A 24192-nucleotide genomic window follows, 5' to 3' on the forward strand; every position below is an offset into this window, starting at 1 on the left:
GTTTTGGCATCAGAAAATAGGCATCAATTTTTCCGATTCTGATACTGATTCCGATACCCTCAAATCCTCCGATTTTTCCAATTAATCATCCCAACACTAGTATGCACACATCACATTGGTCCGAAATTACAAAAAACAAACAAAACTCTAGAGCTAAATAGTTACAGATTTAAAAACAATCGAAATCTGTAATTGTATTGGAATCTGAATTTCTAACAGAATCAGTAATAGTGTCAGACTTGGGGGAAAAGTAAGATTCCTTTCATCACTAAGGGTAATGGTTTTGTGTTGTGCGGTTGACTTTCCTTGATAGTAGCTAGGTGATACACGTTGCTGCGAATAAACTGTCCTATTTGTTTCCATTGTGCATTATCATGGTGTTCATTTTCCTGTGTCTTGATTGTCTGCATGAAGTTCAAGATTTTGTGAACGTTCGTCATAATACATTTTTTTTTTCCTCTCAAAATCTGATCCCGATCTTGTTTTCTTTTAGTTGTTTACAACATTTCAAATGTTTTTAATTGGAGAACTAATTTTGTTATCCAGTGATTGAATTATGTAGCCGAGTGGGATTGACAGCTAATAGTATCGTGTTACAATCTTGCATGAAACATTTCCATGTATATAAAATCATATCAACATGAAATCTTGCATAGTTACGTACGTCGTCATCATATTCAGTTTAATGTCCGTTTTACATGCTTGGTATTATTAGATCAGGCTATCTGAAGATACTGGCTTTCTGGTCAAAGATGGACCAAACATTAATGTTGTTTTCTTTTCCTTTCTCTTTGCAAAACTCAATCATGTTCTGCAAAGTAAAAAAAAAAAAATAAAAATAGTTTTTTCTCTAAAAACAACCAAAGCAAACACCATGAATAAATATTTGAAGATCTAAAGAATTTTAAGCATAAAAACATTTTTTCCAGAATTACTGGATTCGACATTAAATAACCTGGAAAGGGTTGATATACTGTAAAACAACAACCAAACCATTTTACATGCGTTACAAGTTTTTATATCTTTCAAGTTCATCCTTATTGTTCCCACGTTTGTTTTACCTTATAAACTGAACATGCTTTCTCATCTACATCTACTAACCCAAGAACTCTCATCCATTCTTTCAATGTGGCCAAACTATCGCAGTTTCCTGTTCTGCATGCATCTCCCTATAGTGTCCAAAATTACCCCCCCCCTATAAAGTCATCCAATACAAGCCTGTCTTTAAAACTCACATTACAAATCCATTGCATTATTTTTGTATCATTTCTCTTCATGCAAAACATGTCGTCACCTCTCACTGGCCAAGTTTCACTTTCATGCATCATCACCTTGCATATATATATATATATATATATATATATATATATATATCCGATAGACTCTTCTCTTAACAGCTGGCTAATAGTGGCACAAGTACTCCGTCTGCTCTTTACTCTTACAATCACACTAGTCGTCTAATGATATCATGAAGGTATCAAGACTTCTGAACAACCTCAATAGGTAAAACGTGATGAGAAATACTGTGTTGGGAAGTAAAGGCCAGACATCATACGGTCCTCCTCGCCATATTTCTATAATGTAATATCGTTTAAGAGTTAGTGGCTTATTGCTAAAGATTTTCTCGGGTGCAACTAAATAGATTTCATTTTTTTTTTTTTTTTTTACGTCATCCACTTTAGATTACAGATAATGTTTACAAAAATTAATCAGATTTTAATCTTCTGACAGATTATCAACAAAACCGTTCGAATCGGCCTACTTTTTAAGCACTTCATTTTATATAATCAAATGAATTTACAGTTATTATGTATCTACATTTCTGGCAGGGTCTTGGAAATGATCTTAAAATAAGTCCGATCATGAGGCTCTAATTTGGGAACTTCGGGAAGTATGGAATTATGCCTTAGTTACCATCACTTCCAGGCCCATTCTGGATTTGGAGGAGTAATAAACAGAATAATGTGTAAGTTGCGTAAGAGTTTTCTCCAATTCTGTGAGGCAAAACCTAAAATAATGATTATTTCCCTTGGACTGAAGAAGGAAGAATTATCACCTTTGGAAAAAAAGATCGGCCATGACATTTCGGGAAGTGAGTGAATGCTCCCGAAATCACAGACTTTAATCATTCGGCATTCAGTGGCTTCTACCTTACCATTTAGCTCTGTAAGTTGTTGAATAAATCTGTTAAACATTATGTTTCAACCTCTGCTCGATTTTTAGGTGATATTAAATCGATAAGGTGTAACATCGGATGTAATAATCCATTAAAGACAATAAGACAAAAACAATAACTCTGGCAGCCTTAGGCAAGGTCTTCAACTCCATCTAATGAGAATTATAATGAGACAATTATCTAGGAGAGATAACTAGCAATAACTAAGGGAAAATAAGCATATTTTGCAAAAGATGATTTAGGATGTTATAATAAACTATCGAACAGTGAAGTAATTTTAAGTAAAAAGGACCTTGTTTCTACATGAGTGAAAAATTGCCGAAGCAGTTTGCGCAAAGGAAACAAGTTAATCAACAAACTAAAAATGAAACAAGTCCTGGAAATTGTCGAAACAATGATCCTTATAAGAGCTGATAAAGTTAGTCCTGGAAATTCCTAAAACAGTCTACGAAAAGGAAACAAATTAACACACTAAAAATAAAACAACTTCTGGAAATTGTCGAAGTAGTTTATGAGAAATGCTTTTCGCAACAAATCCATTTGTACTTCACAATTATGCGCCAATTTAATCTCTCCCCTCCTTCTCCAAAAAAAATTGATAAACTGCTCAAAGTCACCTTAAAATAGTAGACCTCTCCTCAAATATGATGATTAAAAAAAAAAAAAATTGTTTTAAATTTCTAATAATTATGATCACTAATTTATTTTTTAGTTTAAATTTTAGTTTATTTTCAGGAACTGTTTCGGCAATTTCCAAGATTTGTTTCATTTTTAGTTTAATTTGTTTCCTTTTTGTAAATTGTTTTGGCAATTTCTGGGACTAAAATTCCTTTTGTGGACATCATTATTCAGAATCGCTAATTTATTTTTCAGTTTATTCTTTAATGTATTTTTTAGTGTATTTTTTTTATTCGTTAACTGCTTCGTCGATTTCCAAAACTAATTTAATTCAGATCCTATAGAAACTAGGATTTTTTTTTTTTTTTTTACTTAAAATTGATTATTTTAGCATCCTAAATTATCTCTTGCAAAATATGCTTATTTTTGCTTAGTCAGTGATAATTATCCCCGCCATACAATTGTCTCCTTTCTCATTAGCGCCTATTTTTCTACCTACTCTAACCCACTTCTCTCTCTCTCTCTCCCATACCCATTCTGAGTATGTGGGTGGTTAGGACTTAATTTGGGATCTTTGAGGATTGTGGGTTTACCTCTTGTTTATTATTATTCCCAGATTCACTCTTACCCAGAATAGTAGTACCTATGAGGATCCTATGTATCGGTTAAATAAAATGTTCCCTGCACTTATACTTCCTATACTTATTAAATTCCATTTTATTATAGAACATATGCAAGAGATAATCTACTAAAGTTTGAGGATGAGAATTATATCTATTTTGTACTATGTGTATTTAAGAGAAAACTTCAAAGAATTTATAGCACTTAAATTTAAGCATTTCGTAAGATATTCTATCGATTTAATGGCAAGATTGATTGGTTTAATGGCATATATTCCTTTATTAAATTCAAATCTTTCTCAAAGTATCACAATATGTTCTTTCTTATAAAGTGAATATCTTATTCTGAATAACTAGTTCTAGAGATCTTTGTCACTTTGTTCTTCAAAAAAGTAAAATTTAATTAAGTTTGCTTCCCTTCAGAAAATACTTCATCCAACTAGAAATACTTTTCAGGTGGATGCCATCTTTGATATTCACGATAAATTTAAATTAAAATGCACGCCATCTTTGTTATCAGCAGCAAATTTAAATAAAAATGGACGAGATTTCATTTATCACTAATAAAAAAAAAAAAATCAAATTTTTATCTAAAGGTAACTTCCATTTGTGCGTGTTAACTCAATTCTATAACATGCATAATAGATGAGCTCGCACCCAATTTAAAGGATGGGAATTATATTTCATACTATGTCTATTTCACCATTAAAAAATAAAATATAATGGTTAATGGCATTTAAATTTCAACATTTCGTAAGACATCCTATCGAATTTTATGGCAAGACTAATGTATTTCATGACTAGGAACAACAGCATATTCTTTTCATTATCTTTACTCTCGAGTGTGTATCCGTTGATATCTAATATGCTTTTATATAGAGTGATGTGGTTCTCGGTTGATTAACTGTGTCGGATATATACTTGAGTCAAAACAATGATAAAAATATTCTGCTGTCATAGCCCTATTCATGACATACACCTTTATTTAGTTACTAGCAGGGAGACCCGACATTTCCCGGGATTGAATGATGATCAACGAATATTTCACACTTCCATATTTTATAGTCATCGAAATTGGTGAAATCGCCTATTTTTCAATCAAATTGATTGCTTGCTCTAGTTGGGGGCCCATCGCAGTGCACAGAGTAAGTTTCACATTCCTCCCAGCAGTGACTTTATTCACAATACATTGTAGTCTATATTGCACTGTAGAGAACCTACTATGGATTTTATGAAAAAAAATTATATGTAATAGCTTGAATGAAAGTTTAAAATGAAAGTCAAATATCATGGTGCAATTGTGCTCTAAGCTGAATCATTCATTTCGAATGCGCCCCTGTCATATCAAAGAACTTACTGTTGATTTTATGTCTGGCATTTCGGATTGCATAGTAACAAAACTTTTCAAATAAACTTATAATGTTAGACTCTGTAAGGTGTTAACTCTGGTCAAAATCGCCTGTTCTTTCTTTAATCGGGTTATTTTTATCATCAATACTTATGGTAGACATTTCTATACAAAACCTATTTAAGAACACTACCGGGCACATATTATGTAAAGTTACTTCAGGAAAATCTCAGCAAACTACTTAATTATTAAGACAAAAATCTATAATATGAATATCACCTGTCTATTTAAATGTATGTTTGCCTAAAACTTTCGACAGAGGAGACAGATTTTCACAGGATCAGTATCTTTGAAGCTTGATCCTTTGGACGATAAATATCGAAAAATTGGCTAAAAACATTAATTCCTTCACCCTCAACTAGGCACTTTTGTACAAGGAAGGGTCGCTTTTTTTTGCCGATATTTTCGAAAGTCATCCCCTCTTTTCGATTGACTAGCCTTAATTTAAACCTTTGCCATTTCCACTTTGGCGATGGACGCAAAGACGTCACGTTTTTCTTTTTTTTTCTTTTTTCACATTCTTTTCCTTCTTCACGGTATGGGTTCGAGCCTGGCTGCCTACTACCACTTTTTTTTTTTTTTGCTTAGCACACGCCTCCAAACACCCGGGCAATGCCGGGCACCCAGTCTAGTTAAAAATAAGAGAGTAATAATTATTTATATATGTATTACAAAAGTCTACGACAAAATTGGTACCGTCGGTTTCAAATCCAGACATAGGGGATTTATATTTGGTCTCCTATGTCAAACTCTCATCAGCCTCTGTTAATGGTTGTCTCCCCAAGGGGAAAATTTTTTTTCCTGGGGTTGCGGGGTGGAAGACGAAAACAGAGTGCGACATAGGTGACCAGATATTGGTTGCCTTTGTTTGGATTTTACACTAACGGTACTGATATATTGTCAATATATACTGTAATATAATGTTGAGTTTTTTTGTTTTTTTTTTTGTGGGGGAGGGGGGGGTCTTGCTCTTACATCGATATTAAAAGCCTACTTTTTCTATTTAAACATTATTAAAGCGAACTTCATATACTCTGTCATGGATATGCAATTGATTTTATGAAGGTTAACTAATTTGCATATTCCTTTAAAAAATGAGTGTTAATTAATTATTCATTTTTTATGGTTTCTTATGAGATTTGTTTCATTTCACTATTACACTGAATTTTATTTATGCATAGTTTTTACATTCTTCATAATTGTGTTGAATTAAAGATAAAAACGTCTTAGCACACGGAAATATATAAGTAATCTTGTCGGTGTGTGTACAAAAACTCTCTACCAAACTAGTATCTAAATATTTGGTCTACAGATTTGAAATTTGATATATAGGGTATTTGGACCTGTAGCACACTTTCGATTTGGTTTTTGGCCGGTAAAATAGCTGATAAGGGGGTCATAAATGAAAAAGAAAAACAATATTGGCCTGGTGTAAGTCTGCTACACACGATTTTTGTTTTTTTTCTGTGCATGCGTTAATTAAAAAGTATAGATTAAATAACGTTATCCTTTGTAGTTTTTGTATATGTATGGATTTAGCCCGTACGCTTTGGTTTCGATTCTAACTGATGGCACACAAGTCCTTTTTTTTTTTTTTTTTTTTTTTTTTTTAAATCACTATTATATATTAGGTCCAATATAATAATCAATAAAGAATTGGCTCTATAATAGTAAATATGGAATATATATATATGCACACACACACACAATGATTTTATATGTTTTTTAAGGTACTCATCTGATGAGTACGTGATTAAATATGCAGTAATAACATAATTTTGCAGGCTTGTTAGTCATAATAAACAATATTGTAATGGCTACCTTTTGAAAAGTAATACATGACCAACTAGGAAAACTTGAAATTTGGAACTTAGAAAAAAATATTACACTACATATGCTCTGGAACCCAATAAAAAGGAATTCATTGAGCTTGGATTTTTTAATTTATATAAAAAAAATTTTTTCATTATAAAAAAAAAAAAAAACTTTGATCAAGATTTTTTTTAATCCATTACAATTGGTATATACAAACCGAGTAAATTTCAAGTAAATAATTAACCTATATATATATATATATATATATATATATACACACACACACACACAGTGGCACCAAAAAGAAAGTCTGTACATGTCATTTTTTTTCAAAAACCACAAATTTAAGCTAAATTGAATGTAACTGTTTAAACAACCTATATCTCATTCGATTCGCCTTTTATTCCTCTATAATTTTACCTGTTGATATTTGACTTCTAATTGAAATATTCTAATGTTCACATCAATTTAAAAAAAATAACTTCAAATTGAAGAGGCAAACAGAAACAAATTTGCTTAAAACCAGCTTAAATTATCGCCCCTAAATCAGTTTAAAATATCCACCAACAGACAACAAAGCATCTCAAATTGTAATTGTTGTTGCTCCAGGTTATACAACGTAACATTTAGTCCATTTGCCACGATTTTCTCTTAGGAATCGTCAGGAGCTCATTAATCTCCACTTTTCTGGTTTATCCAATCGAGAAATCGACCGCAGATTGAAACGTGATGAGAAGATGGTACGAAAGACTGTGCAACAGCACTAAAACACTGGCAGTGTTCATGAGGCCCCTAAATTTAGTCATACTTCTAAGAATGCTATCAAGATCCGCAGCTTAAGAAACAGATTTGAAACAGCTCCCCAGATCCAACAACAGTGGAATCTTGTTAAAAAGTGCTTTCTTTCTACTGTCAAGAACAGATTAAAGGAATTTAATTTGCGAGCATATGTTGCAAGACGTAAGCCAATGATTTCTGTAAAGAACAGAAAGCGCCGTCTGGACTTTGTCAGATGCAATGAAGATCATGACTCTTCACATTGGTCAAAAGTGCTTTTTAATGACAAAAGCAAGTTCAATACGCTAGGCAGTGATGTTAGGCAGTACGTCTGTTGGAGGAAAGTCGAAGAATTTAATCCTAGGTGTTCAGTTTCAACGCTGCAAGGTGGTGGAGGTTCAGTTTTGGTGTGGGGCATTATTAGTACCAATGGTCCAGGGCCTATAGTTCGTTTGCAAGGTCTAATTAATTCGACCAAGTATCGATGATATGTTGAGTGAGCATTTTCTACTCTACTTTGGTTGGAATTTAGATGATAATTCCATCTTCATGCAGGATAATGCTCCCATTAACACAGCCGGCAATGTCAAGAGGTTCCTGGAAGAGTATGATATTCCGTGTTTGGATTGGCCTGCACAATCTCCAGACCTCAATCCTATCGAAAACATATGGCATTACAGCTATGCAATGATAAAATTTCAAATTTGGAAGAACTTTGGACAAAAATTAAAGTGGAATGCCCTTTCCCTGGAGTATTGCTGCAGTCTAATTCAAGAAATTCTCAAAAGATTGCAGCCTGTCAAATTGCATAAAGACTATGCTACGAAATATTAATTAGTTCAATGTGTTCCTGTTGTATTTGTGTTGCATTAATGTCCTAAAGTTACATTTAAATAACAATTTTCCATTGTGCGGACTTTCTTTTTGCCTCCTCAATTTGAAGTTACTTTTTTAAATTGATGTGGACACTAGAATATTTCCATTAAAAGTCAGATATGAACAGGTAAAATTATAGAAGAATAACAGGCCAATCAAATGGGGTATATATAGTGTGTTTAAACAGTTACAATAAATTTAGCTTAAATTTGCAGTTTGAAAAAAATTACAGGTGCAGACTTTCTTTTTGCCGCCTGTTTAATATATATATATTTATATTATTTCGCGTATTTACCTCTACAGTACCGAATACGTGAATGGAGCTTAGTAGTCTTAAAGTATAAGTATGGCAAATAAGTTACCTTTAGCCTGATGATTGCTTGTGGAAATTAAACTTGGATGTCTCTGTGTAGTTTATTTGTCATAGGTATGTTTTCATACTGTAGATATATATGTGCGTGTATGATCATGCTTTATTTAATTGAAAAAAATATCTTTGTTTATTTATATTTATTTTCTTTTTTTTAAATTTCAGCTCAGTACGGATCAGTACACGGATCATGACTGGTTCAATAGTTTATTAGAAGATCCTGTTTTGAATGATAAAATGATAACTGATGCTGTTCCATCTCCACGTATTACATCTGAACATAGTTATTCCATTAATAACGACCAAAGTCTTAATTCTTCAATTGGTGCTCTCTGCAAAATCGATGATTTTGGAAAAGGTAAATAAACCATACTCCATTATTTGATAGAAAATACATTTTTGATTCACGCCTTTAATTATGTAAATTAAAATATACTATTTCATATAATCTACTGAGAAGACTGGTTTTATTTTTTTTTTAATTTTATTTTTTTTTTTAATTTTTAAATATTTTTGTCGTCATTTTGTTGTTATAGATTCATTAAAAAATATAAATGAGGATTTAAGAACAAAATAAAATGCTCGTTCATTTTTTTCTTAAATTCCCTTTCATTTATTTTTGTTTATATTCTCATTTGTTTATTTCATATTCTCATTCTTGTTTTTCTTATATTCTCATTTTTTTTCTTATATTCTCATTTTTTTTCTTATATTCTCATTTTTTTTCTTATATTCTCATTTTTTTTCTTATATTCTCATTTTTTTTTCTTATATTCTCATTCGTTTTTTTTTCTTATATTCTCATTTCGTTTTTTTTTTCTTATATTCTCATTCGTTTCTTTTTTCTTATATTCTCATTCGTTTCTTTTTCTTATATTCGCATTCGTTTTTTTTTTCTTATATTCTCATTCGTTTTATTTTTCTTATATTCTCATTCGTTTTATTTTTTTTATATTCTCATTCGTTTTTTTTCTTATATTCACATTCGTTTTTTTTATATTCTCCTTCGTTTTTTTTTCTTATATTCTCATTCGTTTTTTTTTTCTTATATTCTCATTCGTTTTTTTTTTCTTATATTCTCATTCGTTTTTTTTTTTCTTATATTCTCATTCGTTTTTTTTTTTCTTATATTCTCATTCGTTTTTTTTTTCTTATATTCTCATTCGTTTTTTTTTTTTCTTATATTCTCATTCGTTTTTTTTTTCTTATATTCTCATTCGTTTTTTTTTTTCTTATATTCTCATTCGTTTTTTTTTTTTCTTATATTCTCATTCGTTTTTTTTTTTTTCTTATATTCTCATTCGTTTTTTTTTTCTTATATTCGCATTCGTTTTTTTTTTCTTATATTCGCATTCGTTTTTCTTATATTCTCATTCGTTTTTTTTATTTTTTTTTTTTTTAGATTCTCATTAATTCTTAAAATTATCAATCTTTATCTCCAGAATTCCAGAATCAAATATCTAAGATCGTGTGGTTAATTTGTGTTTCCTTTTTTTTGTTGTTTAGGTACCTCCAAAACGCACCACATAATTAATCCCCTCTATATATGTAACCTGATGTAACTTTAATACAAGTTAATATTATCACAATTTTTCTATCATTCAAAAGAATCCTGGTAATAAACTGGAAATATACTGGTATAAACTGGTAATAAAAAAAAAAAATTTTTCAGCATATGAAAATGCGAGACTAAAATCATGTTTACATGAAGACATTTTTAATACCACAAAGTTTAAACAGTGTACCTTCTGTAATAAAAGAATTTAAAGAAAATCTATTTTTATAATTGGCGCCATGTTAATTATTTGTGGCAATAAAAATGTCTTCATTTTTCTATTTAGAAATGTTATTTAAAATTGATTTATTTTTTAATTTAATTTATATTTAAATTATTTTCAATTGTTATCAGACTGCCTCAGTTGCCTTTAAAAAGGGAAGTAAGTTTATTTAAGTTGTAAAAGTTATTTCCCCCTTTAAGCTATTTCGCATTTAAATTTTCATAGACGAAAATTGATCTATTTTATGCTTCCATAGACCCAACATGTGATCTACTTTCAGGAAACTAATAAGAAGTTAAGATATTCAGTATATTTTATACAGTATGGAATTAAAACCTCCGCCCATCAATATGCTTCAACCTGGCAACCCCAGGTATATACAGCTTGTATGATATAAAAATGACTATTGCTGTCAAATATAAAAAATGGCAGCAATTTCAAAATATTACTGTAAATATAATTGTATTTGTCACTAGTGAATACTGTTTGTTTTTTTTTTGTTTGTTTTTTCTTCTCTCAAAAATGTATGGGGACACATAACATAACTTATTGATACATTATTTGAATTGACATATTCATTGTATAAGAAAAATATTAATCCAGCAGACAAATACATAAATATTTTTAAATAATAAGTTTATAATTTGTAATAAATATAATATTTGTATAAATATGAACGTCTAACAAAGCAAAATAATCGCAAAAACACGTTAATTTCATTATTTATATTTAAAACTTTGACCATCTGCCAATATTTAATTTAAACACAAAATGATGCCACCAATTTTGTGCAAAAAATGGAGGTCCCTATTATTATTATTATTTTACTTGGATTATTTGAACTACTGTTCTTATCAAGAACCCGTTGGATAGTGGATAAAGTACTTAGTAAAATTCAGTTATAATGTTACTTTTTTTGGAGGTTGAAGGTTCAATCCTCAGTGTGGGCGACAGTTTAAATACAATTGTGAATTACCTAAGATTTCTACTCAGTTATGGCTGATGGAACGAGAGCATGTTAATCCTGTGGATTAAATAAACGATTTCGTTTGGAATTCCGTGTTTGACAGAAACATTTCTGAATTCAGCAAGATACCTGACGAAGGCTGGAAGTTACATCGACTGCAACTTTAAGAGAATAACACTTAAGATGAGAACAGTAGTCTGAAGAATCCAAATCCTACGAATAATCAATCCTCATCTCAAAACTTCAGAATCGTTATATTCTTGTTTTATTTTTTCTCCCCCCCCCCCTCCCAAATCTATATAATTATAAAACTCTGTGGATCTTGCTTGCCTCTTATTTTCGACGATCAGGCGATTCCATATTTTAAAAAACAGGATAACAAGTAAATATATTTATGACAAAAGTCTATATTCCAAATTTCAAGATGTTGACCATCTTACTGTTTATTTCTTTAAATATATATATATATATATATATATATATATATATATATATATGCATATGGACGTGGCTCAGAGGTTAAGGAATGAGGATGGAGATTTGTATGTTTTGGTTTCGATTCTAGCTGATGGCACCCAAATCACATATATATTTTTTAGTTTTGATCTCACTACCATATATTAGGTTCAATATAATAACCGATAGATAATTGTCTATAATAATAAATACGTAATCTGCATGAATTAAACTATCATATATAAGCGAATCTTACGACCGGGTAACACCGGGCGGCCTGCTGGTTTCATATATATATATATATTTTTAAGTTTTCTCTTTGCTTCTAATAATTATTTTATTTTATTTTATTCAAGATATTGATGTTGATATATTTGACAACAACCATGGAGCGCTTGATTTGTCCCAGAAAACGTACAATGCGTCGCAAGTTACTGTCAAGCAAGAACCGATGGAAACTGAAGCCAAAAATAGCGCTGGCAACAAGTCGATAACTACCAACACCAACACTAACATTAATGCTGATTCTAACGTTATTGTTAACCCAGAGCCAAACATCATCATCAGCAGCGGAAGCAGTTGCCCCATGACCCATGACCCAGTATCCAGTATTCAACCCACCATCATTTTCTCCACCGCCGTCACACAGTGCCAAGTGAAAGCAGAACCCCAAATCCTATCAACCATATCAATAAAATCAGAACCAAATGAATTCATCAATACTAGTCCAGATCATTCTGGTAAGACTTTTTTGTTGTTCTAATTTAGTATTTGACTTATTAAAAAAAATACAGAAAAATCTTTATGGTGTAGATACCCGCCATGGAACAAAGATGCCTTATTCCAAAAATCATATAAATTGATCAAGTAGTTTTTATTTTGTTTTTGTTTTTTTAACTTAAAAATCAAAATTTACGATTCTTAGCGATTAAAACGCTTTAATTATTTTCAGTATAAACAAAATCTCGGTAGTCGAATTGGGTTGTCGCCCTTGAATTTGAACACATTCTGAAACAGCAAGGCACATCCCATCTCGCTCATCATAAATTTGATTTCTTTAGTTTAAAAAAAAAGACTACTTGATTAATTTACATGATTTTTGGAATTTGACATCTTCGTTCCTTGACTGATACGTACATCATAAAGATTTGTTTGTATTTTCTATGTTTTTGTTGTTGTTGTTTTTTTAAATTAAGTTGATTTCTAAATAGCAGCCATTTTTTTTGTTGTTGTTGTTGTATTCAAATGTTAATTTCCGACAGAAAACAAAAAATAGTATACAAATAGTCGTTATCCCAAACAAGAAAATTTATTTTTTTACTTACCTGCCTACTTTTGTCTTTTAGAGTAATTTAAAAGCATTTCTATTTGCATGTGTTATCGATGTCTTCAGAAGCTTGTAAACCTCCCGGATTCAAAATAACAGCAGATTTTTACTCTAGGTGAAACTCGGAGAGCGTAGAACAACTTAAAATTCGAAAATGAAATTAAAAAAAAAAACACGTTATAAAAAAATATGCAGATCGATTAGAAAACTAGATTTTTAACCGGTTGATGTACGTAATTTGGAGGATCATTCCTCGTGCATTAATAGTTTTTCTTATCCCTTGATTCGTTAGTATGTCCGCGGCACTGTTGAAAGTCAATGGACTGGCATCTTAGTTTCAAAGGCGGTTAAATTGCATAAGTAAGTATGGAGGGAAATCTGTAACCCATGCTGCAGATTTCCTCTTCTCCAAATTACTAGAATGGTCCATGAAACATACTCTGCATAAACAAAACAGAGATTGGCCTGAAAGATAGGCAGTTAATTGCTCTTTCTGATTCTCGTAAAGTCTCTTCTCTCTATTTCTCCAAACACTTTCTCACACCTGAAGCTATTTTCTGGTGCTACAAATCTACTATTATATCATACCCTTTATGGAGTACTGTTATCCAATTTGGGCTGGCCTCTTTGAGGGATCTTGATCAGTTCCAGAAGTGTATCCTAAGCTTTCCTCTAAGCACCCTCTCTTCAAGATGTGATGTTACTAGTCTCAGTTTTTCCTATAAATAAAATTATCGTACGTTTCCTTTAGAATTGTCTAAGCTATTTCCTGACTGTCTTTGTACCAGCTCGTTTGACTCGTTAGTTTAGTAGTTTTCATATATTCACAGTTTTATTAGGTTGGTGCAAAAATAATGTCGTTTTTTGACGTTCACCTTAAAATCATAAAACATTTTTTTTGCACCAACCTAATAATACATCATTTTAATACAGCTTTCTATTTCAGTAGTTTCTCTTAAGAAAGGCTTGAGGAACTCGATTCTTACTGACTGTTTTCCTCCTACCTAATAGTCTAGATCTTTTCAAAAACTATCTCCTATCTTTGCAATGGTCTTGGATATGACCTTAAACTATATCCAGTGGTGAGGCCCCAGCTTGCGGGCTTTGGGGAGTGTGGAGCCACCCTTTAATTTCCATTGCTCCCAAGTCCACTCTGACCCGGAGTTGTAGTACCTGTTAGGGTCCCAACTATGGGTTAAATAGAAACCGACTTGAAAACAACAAATATATTCTATTAAAAAAATTTTTCTTCAAAATCTTTGGATTCGGCATTAAATAACCCGAAAAGGGTTGATATGCCGTAAAACAAAAACAACCAACCAACCAACCAACCAACCAACCTATCTTTACAATAATTATCTATTTATTGTTAGCTCCTTAAATTAAGTGACTTCTATTTTCATTAAAAAATATTTTAAGTGAGACAAGAGCTTTTTTTTTTCTAATAAAAATAAATACATTTTTAATTTCGTTTACTGATTTTTTAAAAATATTTTTTGTTTTGTTTTTAGGTTTTGAATCTATCACCCTCCCGCCAACTCCTCCAAGTAGCAATAACAGTGACAGTGAAGGCAGTCTCAGTCCACAGCGGTCAGCTCCTTCCAGTCCAGTTCGTCCACTATCTGTTACAAAACCTATGCAGTCAAACAAACATATCACGCAACCTTTGTTTACGAATCCAGTAAGTCATTGTTTTTTTTTTGTTTTGTTTTTTTCTAAACATTCATTTACGACCCTGCGAGACGATGATTCATGTATTATGCCATCCTATGAGTTCTTTCCAGATTTTAATTCTATGTAATCTTTTGTTTTGCTTTGTTTTTTAATATCCCCACTTATCGAGGTCAAAAGCCACTAAATGATAAGGGTCACTGAGACAGATAAATTGGTAGTTGAACGATGAAGAAAATTGTGAGAGGATTAAAAATGATGAATGGAATCGATAAAATTTGAATTTCTATTCTTACAACAAAACGTTCTCTTTAACATCGGATAATGAAAAAGAAACGGAAAGAAAACTATTTTACTCTGAAAAGGGAATTTGAATTTCGAAAGCTCAAATTAAAATAAATCTTATTTGTAGAAAACAAATGCAAAGGTGTAATGGGATACACAAACTGAGGAGAATTAAGACCTGACGGTGGAATAAGCTATGCAAATTCACCTTTTATTTATTTATATATATATATATATATATATATATATATATATATATATGTGTGTGTGAAAGTGTCTGTCTGTGTACATTTCCCTACGCAATAACTCTGTCAATTTTAAGTTTACAGACTCGAAATTTGATATACATGGTACTGAGATTTGGGAAAATCGATGTGTTCGGTTTTCGGCCAGAAATTTGGCGATTAAGAGGTCAAGGTTCAACGATTTGACCTTTGAGAACTCTACCAAACTCCTCCGACAATTTTCGGTCTAAACACTTGAAATTTTAGATATAGGTTCATTGGACATCGATCTAACTTAATTTGAGCCCAAAACAATAAATTTTAAGGGGGTCATAATAGGGGTCAAAGTTTAAAAAAATTGACCACCTTTTTTTTGCACAACATACATCTCCAATCCAAATACCCAGGCAACGCCGGGCACCCATGCTAGTATATATATATATATATATATATATATATATATATATACTAGCATTTCAGCCCGGCGTTGCCCGGGTGCTTGGATGTGTATGTTGAGCAAAAAAAAAAGTGGTAGTAGGAAGGCAGGCTCGAACCTGTACCGCAAAGGATGAAAAGAACGGGGTAAAACCTAACGTTTATGCTGTTACGACCACCACCAAACCGGAAGCGACATTTTTTAAAATTAAGGCTAGACAATCTAAAGGAGAAGATAACTTTCAAAAATATCGGCGAAAAAAGTGACCTCCCCCCCCCCCCGTAGAAAAGTGCCTAGTTGAAGGGGAAGATATTAATGTTTTTAGCCAACTTTTCGATATTTGTCGTATGAAAGGTCGAACTTTAAAACGATACTGATTTTGGTAAAATCCGTCGCCTCTATTGAAAGTTTAAGGCAGACATGCAAACAGACATGCATACATACATTTATATATTGGTAACTAAAACTTTTCGACGCAAACTAATGGAAAAGCTTACCCTGTCTCTGAATACCCTTTATGTAAAATTTCAAATATTTAGACCAGAAATTGTCAGAGTAATTTGGAAGAGACAGCAGAGGTCAATTTTTAACTTTGACCCCTATTATGACCCCTTAAAATTTATTGTTTTGGGCTCAAGTGAAGTTATTAAGTTAGATCCATGTCCAAGGAACCTATATCTAAAATTTCAAGTGTGTAGACCCAAAATTGTCGGAGGAGTTTGGTAGAGTTCTCAAAGGTCAAATCGTTGAACTTTGACCCTTAATCGCCAAATTTCTGGTCAAAAACCGATCACATCGATTTTCCCAAATCTCAGTACCTTGTATATCAAATTTCGAGTCTGTAGACTAAAAATTGACAGTTATTGCGTAGGGAAATGTACACAGACAGACAGGCACACAGACACGTTCACTTTATATATATATATATGTGTGTGTGTGTATATGTATGTTAATGGGAAAATGTTTATTCAATTATATTTCACCTTTTAATTATACCAATCCTTTAATTTATGAAGCTCGATGTAACTACAGAGCATATACAAATAAATGAAAAAAGTCTATATACCAAATTTCAACATGTTAACCATCTTACCGTTTATTTCTTTAAGTACATTGAAATGCACAATTCTTGACAGCACCTGTTTCGTAGCACAGAATCATTCATGCAATTATCATGTCAATTTTGTAATTTATTCCGCCCTTAACTCATCAGAAGAAAAGGAACTTACAACTTTAAAATAAAATAATGAGCATGATTACAAAAATTCGAAAATTGGAAGAGAAATTGCAATTATTTTTCTATTTGTTACGCCATCTTTGAATTTTTTTAAAATGTGTGTGTGTATAATATATATATATAACATTTAAAAGACACTAGCCAGAGAATATATATATATATATATATATATATAATCAGGGTAGTGTTTTCCGTGTTAGAAGCGTTGAGGCAATTTGAATTTTAAATTGAAATCCGTATGTAATATGTTTGAAAGCCGAATTACAACGCAATATTATGAAAATAAACAAGAGTTTACTTGTTTGAAAGTAATATATTTCTTTCATAGTCTGCCTGCCTATCTGTAGTGTTTTTTTTTTTTTTTTTGCTTGTTTTTTTTGTTTTTTTAATGTCGAAAGAATGCGTTTAGCAGCACGATTTGAAATTCAGGGTAGTGTTTTTCTTGTTAGAAGCATTCTTCCGGCATTTAAAAGACAACACTGCAAATAACGGCACGCGGACTCTTCATTAACTTTTTTTTAATTTTCAACTTAACATCATGGCGAGGAAAAAAATTTAAAAAAATAAAATTCTGACGAAGGAGTATAACTCTGAAATATATTAATTTTAAACAAGTAAATGCTTGTTTATTTTCATACTATTGCGTTGTAATTCGGCTTTCAAACGTATTTCATACATATTTCAATTTAAAATATATACATCTCATGAAATGTTGAGACAGAATCTGAAAGACAATAGAAACAACAATTAAGCACAGGAAAAATTACAAAAGAAATAACGTCATTATCGGTTTCATTTCTGTCAGTTTTCTGAAGATGTTCATCGATGCGAACAAAACCGGTCAATCTCTTATTTGTTCGTTTGTTTATTCTGTTTGTTTTCCATTCTGTTTGTCACGTACACACGTACACACACACACACACACATGTATATACACTATTATACAAAAGGAACTTTTGTACTAGTGCACTTATTGATCCGTGCTGAAATAATAACGTTATAATATAAAAAATTATTCTTAACGTTATAATTTAGAAAGCCATTCTTAACATGGGAAGGGAGGGTATTTTGTACCTATTCTGTGCTTTAACCTTACAAATGAATAAAAAAACATATCATAAAACTTTAATTAAACTTGGAAATACGATTTTAAAAATAGCACGGATCAGTAAGTGCACTAGCACCAGAACTTTATCTGTATGTCTGTCTGAGTTAGTTCTCTATGGACTCGAAAACGGCTGGGTCGATTTTTATGAAATTTCATACAAATGTACTTTGTGCCTGGCAGTGTTCTTGGATAAGTTTTGTGTCGGAATGTCTTCGATAAGGACCGATAATCAATAATCGAAATAATCCGATGAAAGAAGGAACAGGCGATTTAAATCAAACTTAACACCTTACACAGCCTAACATCACAAGTGCAATTGAGAAGTTTTATTATCACACATGTTGAAAGACCCAACATATAAAATCAACAGTAGGTTTTTTGATATTACGGGCGTGTTTGAAATGAATGTTTCTGTTTAAAGCACACTTTTCACAATGATACTTTTTTTCATTTTAAACTTAAATTCAAGCAATTATCACGACACAAGCCAGTAACGTCAGGCATATAAAATCAACAATAGGTTATTTGATATGACAAAGGTGCGTTCAAAATGAATGTTTTTGTTTAGAGCACAATTGAAGCATGATACTTGACTTTTGCATTTTAAACTTTAATCCAAGCCATTATATATATAAAAATAATTTTATAGGTTCTCTACAGTGCAATGTAGACTTACAATACTTTGTGAGCTTAGTCATTGCAAGAGGCATGTAAAGCTTCCGCCAGGTGCATCACAATGGGTGCCCAACTAGAGCAGGCAATCAAGCGATTTAATTGAAAAATGGGCTATTTCATCGTTGATCATCATTCAATCCCGGGCAACGTCAGGTTACCCTGCAAGTGTTGGAATTATGTGCAAAAACTAAAAGCACGTCTGCCGAGCAGAATCTTCAGATTAAAATGGGACAGAGATGTAGCATAGCCGAGGTGTTCTCCTATCCCCACGGTGCGTTCACTTTATAAACAAAATTAGCTGGTTTAATTTCTGTAATTGAAGTTGTTAAGTAGGTGTATCAGAATTTTGGGGGAATTTTTAACACCCCTAACAGAAAACTGCGAATAAAATATTTAAAAAAAACTCGTAATTTCTCTTTTTAAAGTGGGTGGTTTATTTTCTATATGGAATATACTTCCAAAATAAACTATTAAAGTTGTTTAAAAAATAATAGAAATATTATTTTTTATTTTTTAAAAATCAGTCTTTACAAAGTGCCGGTGCGCGTTCAACCAGCCATTTTTTTTACGTATGAAATCAATTAAATTTTACGAGTGAATTTTTTTTAAATTTTTAAACTTTAAAAATCTATCAATTTTTACGAGATTTTCAGGGTCAATGTGAAATTTTATTCTCTTTCCAATAAACCGAATATAATATTTTAGACAAACGTTTTTTTTAATCCCCCCCCATTTTGAAATGTCTATTAAAATTTAAATGAATAAAATATTCTAATTTAAAACAACAAAAAAAGTTTTTTGAAAATTTACCTGCAAAGTCCAAAGTGTAAAACTTTTTTAAACCACGTTGATTTTTTTTTTTTTTAAATGAAAACTCATGTTATGCTTATATCGTCAAGTAAATACCGGACGCTGGCCGCAATTTTTTCTATTTCATTCAATGTTTTCTATTTTTAGATATTTAAAAAAAAATTCACTCGATAAAATAGAAATAAGATATAATAATCAAAAACTCGTGTATTTCATTAAGAGAATTTAAAAAAAAATCGGTCGACTGGATTTTTTTTTTAACGGAAAAAATAAGTGAATGTGTGCTTTTTTCATCTAAGGAGGCCCAAAAATTCAATTTTGGTTAACAGCACACAATAAAAAGACATTAATTCTGGCGATTATAAGTTATCGTAAGATAATCGCGAAAAAAATCAGATTTCTCTCCCTTTATTTGAACAATCAATAAATCTGAGTTTGCGTTATTTTATTAATTTTTTTTTTAATACCTGTTTAAAAAAGTATTTTATTTAAAAAGGACATTAAATATAAATATCGATAAATTCTTAACAATGGAAGTACACATTAAATAGAATTTTTTATAGGTAAGTGATTTTCTTTGGAATTTATATATATTTTTTATAATCGAACTAAGTAAAATTTCGTTGATTTTCTTTAAATCTTTTTTAAAGAAAACCGATTTTAAAAAAATATTGCATAATTTGCTATTAAACTTATTTTTTTTTAAATTTGGTCTTTGCTCCTTTAATTGAAAAAAGGATTTGAATTACATTTTTCAAGTAGTTATAAGCTTCGAAAGATAGTAAGTTGATTTATTCAAGTTCATATACGGCATTTTTAGTGGCCGATTCTGATACACCTAGTGGTTAAGTGGTGACCGAAGTTTCTGTCTTCTCTTTTTTATGTCGTTGCAGACGTTTCAGTCTTTTTTTTTTTTTTTAAATATCTCTTTAAAACGTTATTAAAAAAAAAAAAAAGAACGGCATAAATTTTATTGGGTTTGAACAATCTCTTTATATACATGTATACACATTAAACAATCAGACCCTCCCTCATGGCGACAGCAGTAGGTGTATCAGAATTTTTGTAGGAATTTTTGACACCCCTAACACGAAACTGCAATTAAAATATAAAAATCTCATAAGTTCTCTTTTTAAAATGGGTTGTTTATTTTCTTTATGGATTATACTTCCAAAATAAACTATTAAAGTTGTATAAAAAGTAATAGAAATATTATTTTTTTATTTAAAAAAAAAAACAGTAATGAAATTAATTGAATTTTACGAGTTCAGTATTTTTCAATTTTTAAACTTTAAAAATCTATCAAAATTTTTCTATTGATTCTATTTTTACGATATTTTCAGGGTCAATGTGAAATTTTATGCTCTTTCCAATAAACTGAATGTAATATTTTAGACAACTTTTTTTTTTTTTAATTCATCCCCCCATTTTGAAATGTCTATTAAAAAGTAAATAATTAATTTACTCACCAAAGTTTTATATATCACAAATTGAAAATAAAAGATCAATAAATAATATATTCAAATTTAAAACAAAAGGAAGTGTCTTTTTATAAATTTACCTGTAAAGTCCGAAGTTTAAAACCTTCTTTTTTTTTTAAACCACGTTGTTTTTTTTTTTGTTTTTTTTTTTTTGTTTTTTGTTAAATGAAACCTTGGTCCTTGCTCCTTTAATTGAAAAAAAAATAATTAGGGTTTGAATTACATTTTTGGAGTAGTTATAAGCTTGGAAAGACAGAGGGTCGAATTATTCAATATTTTTCACGAAGTTTCTGACACACCTACGACAGTAGTTATCCAAACCCACTATTCTTTATCTCTTGGTTTAGTCAAAAGAGAAGATCCTGCTTATTTGCCATGTCATCTTAGTGGCTTTCTGTCTCTGTAACATCACTACCATGACACGTAGTCCTTACAACTTCTACTTGGGAAATTCAACATTAAATGGGAATTTACCATTCTAACCTTGCTGCAGAAAGTTTGTGTTTGTTTGCTTTTTGTTTTGTCTGTTTTTAAGTGTATGCTTTCATCTTCAGATTCCTCAGTCTGGATATTTGGTGTTGAGTGAAGAAGAAAAGCGAACTCTCGTTGCAGAAGGTTATCCGATTCCAGGAAAGTTACCACTTACCAAACAGGAAGAGAAAAATCTGAAAAAAATCCGAAGAAAAATAAAAAACAAGGTTATCTATTAATTTACTCACCAAAGTTTTATATATCAAAAATTGAAAATAAAAGATCAATAAATAATATATTCAAATTTAAAACAAAAGGAAGTGTCTTTTTATAAATTTACCTGTAAAGTCCGAAGTTTAAAACCTTCTTTTTTTTTAAACCACGTTGTTTTTTTTTTTGTTTTTTTGTTGTTGTTGTTGTTAAATGAAACCTTGGTCCTTGCTCCTTTAATTGAAAAAAAAAATAATTAGGGTTTGAATTACATTTTTGGAGTATATATATATATATATATATATATATATATATATATATATATAGTGGTACCTCTGTACTCGACCATAATTCGTTCCAGATGTTTGTTCGAACACCGAAATGTTCGACAATCGAAACGATATTTCCCTTTTTAAATTAACAAAAATAGAATTAATTTCAGAGTTTAAAAGTCCCTTTTTATCTGTAAACTTTGAGGGTTTTAAACATTTAAATGCTATTTTATATTCCTTTGGAAGCGCTGACACACGTATTCCTTTCGAATTTTTCTATCAGTTCCTTTTTAAATTCGAGTGTCGGTTGCACAATTTTCCGTTTTGCACTCGCTTTACTGCTTTTATTTCTCTTTTCTTTCTTTTTATCCCATGGTAAAAGAATTTCCATTTCTTTGTTTCTAAAGTCTTTATTCGACACTAAACCGATTATTTGGACAACAATTTTTTTTTTTTTTTTTACGCGCGCAATTAATTACAGTATTGAAGTTTACTGCCCTTTTTTTTCTACCTTTTGGACACTTTAAGGTCCTTTGTCGACCCACGGAAAAAAGGGGTCAACCTATCGAATTGCGTGGTTCTGGTGTCACGCTGATGCGTTAAAAATAACTCAGACACCGTCTAGACTGTCGAAGAGGTTGCGATGACGCTGTTTTAAATATAACTCTCGTCGCAAAGTTCAGACTGTCGTGGTGACGTCGTGGGAGTGGGTTGGGTCGTCACACTACACTTTAAAAGTATCATGATTAGTATGAATTACAGCGTTCAATTGAGGAACACTGCTTCTTGTTTACATTCGAGGCGAACCGAGGTATCAGTGTGTGTATATATATCTATCTATAAAAGTGAACGTGTCTGTGTGTGTGTCTGTGTACATTTCCCTACGCAATAACTCTGTCAATTTTTAGTCTACAGACTCGAAATTTGATATACAGAGTACTGAGATTTGGGAAAATCGATGTGATCGGTCAGAAATTTGGCTGTTAAGGGGTCAAAGTTCAACGATTTGACCTTTGAGAACTCTACCAAACTCCTCCAAAAATTTTGGGTCTAAACACTTGACATTTTAGATATTGGTTCCTTGGACATGGATCTAACTTAATAACTTGATTTCAGCCCAAAACAATAAATATTAAGGGGTCAAAGTTTAAAAAAATTACCGTTTTTTTTTTTTTTTTTTCTCAGCATACACCTCGAAACACCTGGGCAACACCGGGCACCCATTGCTAGTATACATAAAATCTATGTTCGAATATAGTTTCTATAGAAAGGAGAGAAGATAAAGCTGTAAAAAAAACGTAATTTGCAATTTTCTAGTATAATTAGGAGTGAAATAAATAAATATATGATTATCTATTTTATAAGCGATACCGTAGTGGGTTTTTTTTTCACTCCCTGGGTGCTTTAAAGAGACAGGTTATCTGTCCTTTGTTTATATTCTAGTCGCCCCACATTTTTGTGTCGCATTATTTGTAATTAATTTATTATTTTAATATTTATTTATTTAAATATTTTCTACATGATCGCAAATTGACCTTATTTCTCTCGTTTGATTAATAGACATAAGATATATGTCGAAATATTTGAAACAGTTATATATATATATATATATATATATATATAATCTGTTTCGAATATTTCGACATATATCTTATGTCTTTATTAATCAAAGAAGAGAAATAAGGTAAATTTGAGATAATGGAGGGAAGTAGTCTCATAATTCATGTGGATCATCTTACATTAAATTTAGTTTGAAATTAGGGTATTATATTTAAAGTTTTACATCTAGATAATCAAATTGATTCTTTAAAATAATAGCCATACAATTAAACAGGTCTCTCTCTCTCTCATATATATATATATATATATGATACTTGTGTCATCCTTTCTTCTCGACTTTGGACTCTGCTGTTAACCAACATCTGGTTGGAAGTTCGAGCCATGAAGAGAGCTTTAAATAGTTGTTTTTTGTTTTTATTTTTTTTAGGTCTTCCATGGAAGAGATTCCATAAACCGTCTTTCTGCCAGCAGAAGTGATTTCTAAAAACGTTAAATCTCTTTGAGGAACTTTGAACTTCTCTCATTTTTTTCTATCCATGCTGTTATTTTAATCGTTTTGTAAAC

General features: G+C 31.0%; 1 protein-coding gene across 1 annotated transcript in view; it reads left to right on the forward strand.

Annotated features, from left to right (window-relative positions):
• LOC145296788 (cyclic AMP-responsive element-binding protein 3-like protein 1) overlaps nt 1-24192 on the forward strand; it is a 244004-nt gene that overhangs the window by 188647 nt on the left and 31165 nt on the right. Inside the window, exons 4-7 of the mRNA XM_080142852.1 lie at nt 8826-9018; nt 12218-12601; nt 14700-14869; nt 21670-21813. Coding sequence (XP_079998978.1) covers nt 8826-9018; nt 12218-12601; nt 14700-14869; nt 21670-21813 — 891 coding nt within the window. The remainder of the gene's footprint in view (nt 1-8825; nt 9019-12217; nt 12602-14699; nt 14870-21669; nt 21814-24192) is intronic.

The sequence above is a fragment of the Euprymna scolopes genome, chromosome 17 (genome assembly GCF_053919585.1).
Source record: "Euprymna scolopes isolate OS-2025 chromosome 17, ASM5391958v1, whole genome shotgun sequence".
Taxonomy (NCBI): domain Eukaryota; kingdom Metazoa; phylum Mollusca; class Cephalopoda; order Sepiida; family Sepiolidae; genus Euprymna; species Euprymna scolopes.